General features: G+C 42.6%; 1 protein-coding gene across 7 annotated transcripts in view; it reads left to right on the top strand.

Moving 5' to 3' along the window:
* The window catches only part of LOC5567854 (acetyl-CoA carboxylase), a 50,973-nt gene extending 42,569 nt beyond the window's left edge, over nt 1-8,404 (top strand). For 4 of the 7 annotated variants that reach the window (XM_021842567.1, XM_021842572.1, XM_021842571.1 and 1 more), the window contains 8 exons: nt 301-3,503; nt 3,570-3,838; nt 3,898-4,060; nt 4,121-6,240; nt 6,305-6,579; nt 6,645-6,986; nt 7,050-7,184; nt 7,251-8,307. In XM_021842567.1, coding sequence (XP_021698259.1) covers nt 301-3,503; nt 3,570-3,838; nt 3,898-4,060; nt 4,121-6,240; nt 6,305-6,579; nt 6,645-6,986; nt 7,050-7,184; nt 7,251-7,382 — 6,639 coding nt within the window. In that variant the 3' untranslated portion in view covers nt 7,383-8,307. Of the gene's footprint in view, nt 1-300; nt 3,504-3,569; nt 3,839-3,897; nt 4,061-4,120; nt 6,241-6,304; nt 6,580-6,644; nt 6,987-7,049; nt 7,185-7,250 lie in introns of all 7 variants that reach the window. The other 3 variants (XM_021842566.1, XM_021842568.1, XM_021842565.1) reach the window with 2 other exon arrangements.
* Nucleotides 8,405-10,007: the final 1,603 nt, after the last annotated feature.

Here is a 10,007-nt window from a genome sequence, read left to right on the forward strand (position 1 = left end):
AAAGGCGACAAATTGAATTTTGGCTTCGGCACAAATTCAAACTACTATTAGAACGTATGTACGTCACAGTTATAAAGAATTTCGCCTAGTCACACGTTCAAGACGCAAATTGCCTTTTTTTGTAATGTCCACTACGTGACTGCTTGTTGTTTCAATGACTTAGCAAATATTGTCTTGTACCATCATCAATCGCTATTCACACAGATGCTTCAAGTACCTACATCGGCTACGGTTACATTGCTTTCTTACTTACTCAGATTTTTTCTTCATACATCTAATGTGATCTTTTTTCCTTTTTAGGTATTGATTGCCAACAATGGTATCGCTGCGGTCAAATGTATGCGATCCATCCGACGATGGGCGTACGAGATGTTCAAGAACGAACGCGCGGTACGCTTTGTCGTCATGGTTACCCCGGAGGACCTTAAGGCCAATGCCGAATACATTAAGATGGCTGACCATTACGTTCCGGTTCCGGGTGGGTCCAACAACAACAACTACGCAAACGTTGAACTGATTGTGGATATTGCCCTTAGGACCCAAGTTCAAGCGGTTTGGGCTGGTTGGGGTCATGCTTCGGAGAACCCAAAGCTGCCCGAACTGCTGCACAAAAAGGGTCTGGTGTTTCTGGGGCCACCGGAGCGTGCTATGTGGGCGTTGGGAGATAAGGTTGCCTCCTCGATTGTTGCACAAACGGCCGAAATTCCTACCTTGCCATGGTCTGGCTCGGAACTGAAGGCACAATACAGCGGGAAGAAAATCAAAATTTCCAGTGACCTGTTTGCGCGCGGTTGTGTCACGACTTCGGAGCAGGGCTTGATAGCGGCAGGCAAGATCGGTTTTCCGGTGATGATTAAAGCGTCCGAAGGTGGCGGTGGAAAGGGCATTCGTCGAGTTGATCACGCCGATGAGTTCCCTGCTCTGTTCCGTCAGGTTCAAGCTGAAGTACCTGGATCACCTATCTTCGTGATGAAACTGGCAAGGGGAGCACGACATTTGGAGGTACAATTGCTTGCCGATCAGTACGGCAATGCCATCAGTTTGTTTGGTCGTGATTGTTCCATCCAGAGACGACATCAGAAAATTATAGAGGAAGCTCCTGCCATCATTGCAGAGCCTGAAGTCTTCGAAGATATGGAAAAGGCTGCTGTTCGATTGGCTAAAATGGTTGGATACGTGAGTGCTGGCACCGTGGAATATTTGTACGACGCAGAAGGAAGATATTTCTTCCTCGAACTGAATCCACGTCTACAAGTAGAGCATCCTTGTACAGAAATGGTAGCAGAAGTTAATCTGCCAGCTTGTCAACTTCAAATTGGTATGGGCATTCCGCTGTACAGAATCAAGGATATTCGTTTGTTATATGGTGAGAATCCGTGGGGTTCAACGGTGATTGATTTCGATGTTCCAACAACTAAGCCACGTCCCCGTGGTCATGTGATTGCTGCTCGCATTACATCTGAAAATCCTGACGAAGGATTCAAGCCGAGCTCTGGTACCGTGCAGGAGTTGAATTTCCGCTCGAGTCAAAACGTTTGGGGCTACTTTAGCGTGGCTGCCTCTGGTGGTCTACATGAGTTTGCAGATTCTCAATTTGGCCATTGCTTTTCCTGGGGTGAAAACCGGCAGCAAGCTAGAGAAAATTTAGTTATCGCATTGAAAGAACTTTCAATTCGTGGTGATTTCCGTACAACGGTTGAATATCTAATTACGCTATTGGAAACGAACAGCTTTTTGGAGAATACTATCGATACAGCCTGGCTGGATGCATTGATTGCTGAACGCGTGAAAGCGGATAAACCTGATATAATTCTTGGTGTAATTTGTGGAGCTTTGCATATAGCTGATAGGAAAATAACGGAGGCTTTTACAAGCTTCAAAACATCGATGGAAAAAGGACAAATTCAGGCAGCTAATACTTTGACCAATGTAGTAGACGTCGAACTGATATCCGAAGGCATTCGGTACAAAGTACAACCTGCTAAGACAGGCCCCAGCACATATTTTCTGGTGATGAATGGTTCGTTTAAGGAAGTTGAAGTTCATAGGCTTTCCGATGGCGGCATGTTGATTTCATTAGATGGATCAAGTTATACTACGTATATGAAAGAGGAAGTTGACCGGTATCGCATCGTGATTGGTAACCAAACGTGTGTTTTTGACAAGGAGAATGACCCCTCATTGCTGCGATCTCCATCGGCTGGTAAACTGATCAATTTGCTGATCGAAGATGGTGCTCACGTCGTTAAAGGACAACCGTATGCAGAAATTGAAGTCATGAAAATGGTGATGACTCTTACAGCTGGAGAAACCGGAACTGTCTCGTTTGTACGTCGGCCTGGTGCTGTTTTGGATGCCGGATCATTGCTGGGACACCTAGAGCTTGATGATCCATCTTTAGTTACAAAAGCTCAACCCTACAAGAATCCATGGCCTCTGACTGGTGATAGCGTTCAAGTTCCCGAAAAACTAAACCGAGTACATTCCTCGTATAAAACAATTCTTGAAAACACTTTAGCAGGATACTGTTTGCCTGATCCTTACAACGCACCTAGACTAAGAGAAATCATCGAAAAATTCATGCAAAGTTTGCGCGACCCATCACTACCTCTGCTAGAACTTCAAGAAGTCATCGCATCGATTTCCGGTCGAATTCCATTGTCGGTGGAAAAGAAGATCCGTAAACTGATGCAACTATACGAACGTAACATCACTAGCGTGTTAGCCCAATTCCCTTCGCAGCAAATTGCTTCCGTGATCGACATGCACGCAGCTACCTTGCAAAAGCGCACAGATCGCGACGTATTTTTCCTGACCACGCAAGGAATAGTGCAGCTGGTGCAGCGTTATCGCAACGGTATTCGTGGCCGGATGAAGGCAGCTGTTCACGAATTGCTTCGCCAGTACTATGCAGTTGAATCTCAATTCCAACATGGACATTATGACAAATGTGTGGCCGCTATTCGTGAGAAACATAAAGATAACATGGATGTCGTTGTCGGAACTATATTCTCACATAGTCAGGTAGCAAAGAAAAATCTATTGGTGACTTTATTGGTAGATCATTTGTGGGCTAACGAACCAGGTTTGACCGATGAATTGGCTGCCACTTTAAGCGAGTTGACTTCGCTAAACCGTGCAGAACATTCTCGTGTTGCACTTCGTGCCCGCCAAGTTTTGATTGCTGCACATCAGCCAGCTTATGAATTGCGTCACAATCAGATGGAATCGATATTCTTATCGGCCGTCGATATGTACGGTCATGATTTCCATCCAGAGAATCTGCAGCGTCTGATTCTGTCGGAAACGTCTATCTTCGATATATTGCATGACTTTTTCTACCATTCGAATCGCGCCGTTTGTAACGCCGCACTGGAGGTTTACGTACGCCGTGCGTATACATCTTACGAGCTAACCTGTCTGCAGCATTTGGAGTTGTCGGGAGAGGTACCGTTGGTACATTTCCAGTTCCTTTTGCCGACGGCGCATCCCAATCGTTACAAGTAGGTTAACCTATATTTTGTCTGAAGGTGAGCCCAATGCCAACATATTTGTGTGATCTTTTTCAGACTTCTTCCAGATGGGACGGAGACGGACAACATTTTCGATTCTTTCATGCGTACCGGTTGCATGGCCGCGTTTGATTCGTTCGAACATTTTACTCAATATTCCGATGAAATTTTGGATCTGTTAGAGGACTTTGCGTCGCCTTCATTCGTGAATGCCAAAGTATTGGAAGCCGTAGAAGCCGGAGACTCTGATCGTCGTATGAGTACGTCGATTAACGTTTCTATTTCGGACCCAATTTCTCGACCCGCCGAAACTGATGGGATTGCGAGTATGTGTGAAAAGTGATTTAATTTGCACCTCAATTGCTATATTTGATTCCCATTGTAGCTCACCCAGCGGAAGCAATTCATATTCTGAGCATTGCCGTTCGTGACATGGGCGATATGGATGATTTGCAGATGGAGCATGTGTTTGGATCATTCTGCGCTCAGCATCGCGAAGAGCTTTTGAGTCGTCGAGTGAGAAGAATCACATTTGCAGCACTTAAGAAGTGAGTATAACTGCCGAAATCATAATTGCAATTTCATTCAATTTATCTCTCTATTCACAGACGCCAATTCCCCAAATTCTTTACGTATCGTGCTCGTGATAACTTTGAAGAGGATCGCATTTATCGTCATCTGGAGCCGGCATGTGCCTTCCAGCTAGAGCTGAACCGTATGCGCACGTATGACTTGGAAGCTCTACCGACCGCCAACCAAAAGATGCACCTATATTTGGGCAGAGCCAAAGTACCTAAAGGTCAAGAAGTCACCGATTTCCGTTTCTTCATCCGTTCGATTATTCGTCACTCGGATCTGATCACCAAAGAAGCTTCGTTCGAGTATCTCCAGAATGAAGGCGAACGTGTTCTGTTGGAGGCTATGGACGAACTGGAAGTTGCTTTCTCACATCCCCAGGCGAAACGGACAGATTGTAATCACATATTCTTGAATTTTGTTCCCACGGTAATAATGGATCCGGCGAAAATAGAGGAATCTGTAACCAAAATGGTAATGCGTTATGGCCCTCGATTGTGGAAACTACGAGTGCTACAAGCCGAACTTAAGATGGTCATTCGGCAAACAACCCAATCTCCAACTACCTCCGTACGTTTATGCATAGCGAACGATTCAGGCTACTTTTTAGACATAGCAATGTATACCGAAGTGACCGATCCCGAAACCCACGTGATCAAATTCCAAGCTTATGGCAATAGACAAGGCCCACTGCACGGATTGCCAATTTCATCGCCATACATGACCAAAGATTATCTTCAACAGAAACGCTTCCAAGCGCAATCGAACGGAACCACATACGTGTATGATATTCCGGATATGTTCCGACAGATGACGGAACGGTTGTGGAAAGAGTTTTCCAAGGCGCGACCGACGGAAGATATTAGGATTCCCGAGAAAATATTGCTCGTATGCAATGAATTAGTGCTCAAAGGAGATACGTTAGAAGAAATTCAGCGACTGCCCGGAGAGAATAATGTTGGCATGGTTGCATGGAGGATTGTTTTGGCTACTCCGGAATTCCCTGATGGTCGAGAAATTGTTGTGATTGCTAATGACCTAACATATTTTATCGGTTCGTTTGGACCTCAAGAAGATATGCTATTCTGCAAAGCCTCTGAACTTTCACGACAACGCAAGTGTCCCCGAATTTATATTTCGGTTAACAGTGGTGCTCGTATCGGATTGGCAGAAGAAGTAAAGTCTTTGTTCAAAGTTGCATGGGAAGATCCTGATGAGCCAGAAAAGGGATTCAAATATCTATACCTGACTACGGAAGATTATAGTAAGATTGCGAATACGAATTCAGTCCGTGCCATTTTGATTGAGGACGAAGGTGAGCCGCGATATAAAATCACTGATATTATTGGTAAAACCGATGGTCTTGGTGTGGAGAATCTTCGTTACGCTGGAATGATTGCTGGTGAAACTTCTAGAGCATACGAGGATGTTGTAACAATTTCGATGGTTACTTGCAGAACTATCGGAATCGGTTCTTATTTGGTACGTCTTGGCCAACGTGTGATACAAATTGACAATTCTCATATTATTCTGACCGGTTTTGCTGCGTTGAACAAACTGTTAGGTAGAAAAGTGTACGCTTCAAACAATCAATTGGGTGGAATTCAAATTATGTACAATAACGGTGTAACGCACAAAACGGAAGCCCTGGATTTAGATGGCGTTTACACGATACTTTATTGGCTCTCTTACATTCCGGATGTCCGCGGAGGTTTGCTACCCATTGTATCGGCAAGTGACTCGATAAACCGACCGATTGATTTCATGCCAACAAAAGCTCCATACGATCCACGATGGATGCTGGCAGGACGTGTTAATCCTTCTAATCCCTCGGAATGGGAAACTGGGTTCTTCGATCGTGGCACCTGGTCGGAAGTGATGGAACCATGGGCAAAAACAGTAGTCGTGGGCCGTGCTAAACTTGGAGGCATACCAGTAGGTGTGATAGCAGTAGAGACCCGAACCGTTGAACTCACAATTCCCGCCGATCCAGCGAATCTTGATTCAGAGGCAAAAACATTCCAACAAGCCGGTCAGGTGTGGTTCCCGGATTCGTCTTATAAAACGGCACAAGCAATCAAGGACTTTGGTCGAGAGGAACTCCCTCTGATAATCTTGGCTAACTGGAGAGGATTTTCGGGAGGACAAAAAGGTAAATATGATCTAATAACTATAACGCAAAATCTTTTCATGACACGATTGTTTTTTCCCATTAGATATGTATGAACAAATCGTCAAGTTCGGTGCCTATATAGTGGATGGGCTTCGAGAGTACAAACAACCCGTCATCATCTATTTGCCACCGAACGCAGAACTTCGAGGTGGAGCATGGGCTGTGCTTGATCCAACCATCAATCCACGGTACATGGAAACATATGCCGACCCAGAATCTCGTGCCGGAGTATTGGAACCAGAAGGTATCGTGGAAGTTAAGTTCAAGGAAAAAGACCTCGTTAAGTCCATTCAACGACTAGATCCAGTGGTGTTAGATGTAAGTATCTATTAACAGTTTCAATTGCAAAGTATTATCTATAAAAATAACTACATCAATTACAGCTAAAGAAAAAGCAAGCAGAAGCGGCTGGCAATAAGGACGCGTTGGCGGAACTGGAAAACCAAATCAAGATGCGAGTCAACTCGCTATTGCACGTTTACCATACGGTAGCTGTACACTTTGCCGATCTTCACGACACACCGGAGCGAATGTTGGAAAAGGGATGCATCAGTGAAATTGTGCCCTGGCGAAGTTCGCGTAGCTTCTTCTACTGGCGAATGCGGCGGTTATTGCTAGAGGAGCATTTCATCAAACAGATCCTGGATGCTCAAGATAGCCTTTCGGTAGGACAAGCAAAATCGATGTTGCGTCGATGGTTCGTCGAAGATAAGGGTGCTACAGAGGTATGTATACATACATTATAATACTAGAAAGCATACAAATGTACAATATTTTCTCTCGTGTAGGCTTACCTATGGGAAAACAACGAACCCGTTGTAGAATGGTTAGAGAATCAAAAGAAGAGTGACTCAACAGTTTCTCGCAACATCTATGCAGTAAAGAAGGATGCAATAATCTCGCAGATTCAAAAAGCTTTAGAGGTATTTTCGTTAAAAAAAATATTTATATTTCAAAATTGCTTATTATATCTATTTGATTATTTATAGGAATGCCCTGAGATAGCTCTGGATGCAGTAGTCGGATTGTGTCAGGCACTCTCGCCTGCCCATCGTGGTGAGGTGGTAAAAACGCTTTCTCAGCTTGAATTTACCGAGAAGGAACATGCCAGTATGGGATGACCGCATTCTGGCTACTACAAGTAACGCACCAATGGCAGGAAATCAAAACGAAAAAAGTAGTACGTTTCGTGGTGATATTCCTGCGCATTAATGTTCATTTTCCGTTTTACCGGGAAACCAATGATGATCATATCTTTATCTTTGCTTCATCATCCAATTTAATCTAAGTGCGCGTTTTCCTCATAACGACACGATTTCCGTTCCATCAGCGTCTTATTGTTGCTACATATATTAGAAAGGTCATTTGGCCAAAACACAAAAAAATAAACGGATAGCTCGTTCATATAGCTCATACCAAATACGGTAAAAAATATGAATTAAAACAAAGCCTGTTTCTTATTAGACTGCACTAGTAAGAGTGTAATACATAGCTATTAATTTATCCGGCGTAATGACAAGACAATTAGCTGTACTTGAATGAACAAGAGTTAATGTTAACATAATTTATTGTTAGAAATTCAAAACACTCAATTGTGAGAGAACACGATTATTGCGATAACAACATTTTATTTTTGTTCGTTACATTCATCATCAGCTGTTTAAAAGGTTTGTTGTAAGGCGGGGTTTTATGCTACGGATATGTTAAAATTACACTATAAATTCGAACATCTGAAAATAAACCAAGGATACCGGGTATTTTTGTAAACTCTTCTAAAGGGGAAAACTGTATAGATTAGAATAACACTATAGCGTGCGGTAAGTCGAGAAGATGAGTTGTAGAATTACTTATAGCAACTTAGCTGGTTTTCTGTTGAGGAACACATTCGACGAAAAAACGACTCAACAGAAAACGTATCGAGTTGAGGCATATAATTCCACCGCAGTTGTACACATGTTCACTTATGAAGAAATCTTGTCTGCATTTAGCAGACTTATATTCAGTAAAGATACCATCCCAGCCAGATCTAGACTAACATTGCAAAAATAATGGTTAGATGAGAAACTAAATGCATCACCGAATCCTCAACTATTGTACAAACCAATGGAGATATGGGAAATATATGAAATAATTATCTGATGAACTGATTTTCGGTGTTCTTTGAAAGAAACATCACTACCTATAAAGATGATAGCCCAAGAGAAAATAAAACATACGATTTCGAACTTTGGCGTGCTTATTGGGTTCATTCTACGAGTGCGTGAAGTGAGAGTTGTCGGTGTCGCATAGCGAGGTGAAAATTCTCGACTCGAATGAAGTGACTCGCCGTGCATGGAGAGTCATTTCACTCGAGTCGAGTATTGTCACCTCGTTATACGACACCGACAATTGTCACCTCACGCCACTCGTAGAATATACCCACATGTTTATGTAGATAGATCTTTTATATAAGATTTTTTTTATTAGGAAAAAGTTACCTGGGCCTCCAAAAACTCCTCTTAAGAACTCTTCGAGAATTCCTCTAAAAATTCCTACAGAGATTCGTCCATAAATACCTCAAGATTCCAGCGATTTTTTTTTTTTTTGAGATTCCACTAGAAAATCCATTTCTAAAGGATTGAACAAAAACAAAGCTAGATAAGTTCGTGAAGAAATTTTTGAAGCAATCCCTGGAGAAACCTTGTTGTTTGAAAAAAGACACCTACACGTAAATGCTTCCAGTAGACGATTTGTCCTTTGAAGGAAGTGCCACACCAAACAACGGACTAGCATTCAACGCCCAATTTCACAATTAAAACGCGTTCCTGACGAAAAGTTTTCCGGGCTAAAGCGGGAATCGAACCCGCACTCTTTGGTCGATGCGGCTAAATGATTTGTAACTCTAGAAAAAAAAACCCTAGCCTAGAGTAACCACTTGAGGAATCTCCGGTTAAGTTCCTGCAAGAATCCCTGGCGAAATTTTTGTAGGAGCCTATCGAGGGATTCCTGAGGAAACCTCTAGAGGAATTCCTGAGGAAACCTCTACAGGAATTCCTGAAAAAAAACCCTGGAACATCAAATATGCTTTTTGGTTACGCAGTCTTTATTTTTTCAACGGTTTTTATAGTAAATACTGCGTAGACTGAAAACACATCTCATTAAAATATGCAGTTGTAGAGAATGTATTAGAATAATCCATGTCGCGATTTTCTTCGTGGTAACTCTGGAAGAATTCCTGCAAGAAATTCTTGAGATAATTGTGAGTTGTGAAACACCTGCAGAAATTCCTGGTAGAATCCCTGGAGCGATCCGGGAGGAATCCCGGAAGAAATCTCTGAAATAATTCCTAGAGGAATCTTGAGAGGACTACTTGAGAATATCTTTGTATGTTTTCGTAGAGGAATCGTCGGAGGAAATTCTGAAAATATCATTAGAGAAATATCTTGAAGAAATTGTCCTAGTGTAACTCCTGGAGACTCCTTGGAGGAAAAATACCAAAAGAAATCGCTTGAAAAATCTCTGTAAAAATTTTGGAGCTTTCCTGAAAGAATTCCTGAAACAGATCTTGGAGGATTTCTGGGAGAAATTCCTAGAAGAATCCTAGTAAAAATTTACTAAATTTACTGGAGAAATCTATGAAGGTATCACTAGAGACATTCCTGCAGGAATTCCTTGCAAAACCTCTAAAGGTATCCCTGAAAATATTTGTTGCAGGAATCCTTAGACGAATCCCTGCAAAACTTCTTTCTAGAAGAATTTCTGGCAAA

Source organism: Aedes aegypti, chromosome 2 (assembly GCF_002204515.2).
Source record: "Aedes aegypti strain LVP_AGWG chromosome 2, AaegL5.0 Primary Assembly, whole genome shotgun sequence".
Taxonomy (NCBI): Eukaryota; Metazoa; Arthropoda; class Insecta; order Diptera; family Culicidae; genus Aedes; species Aedes aegypti.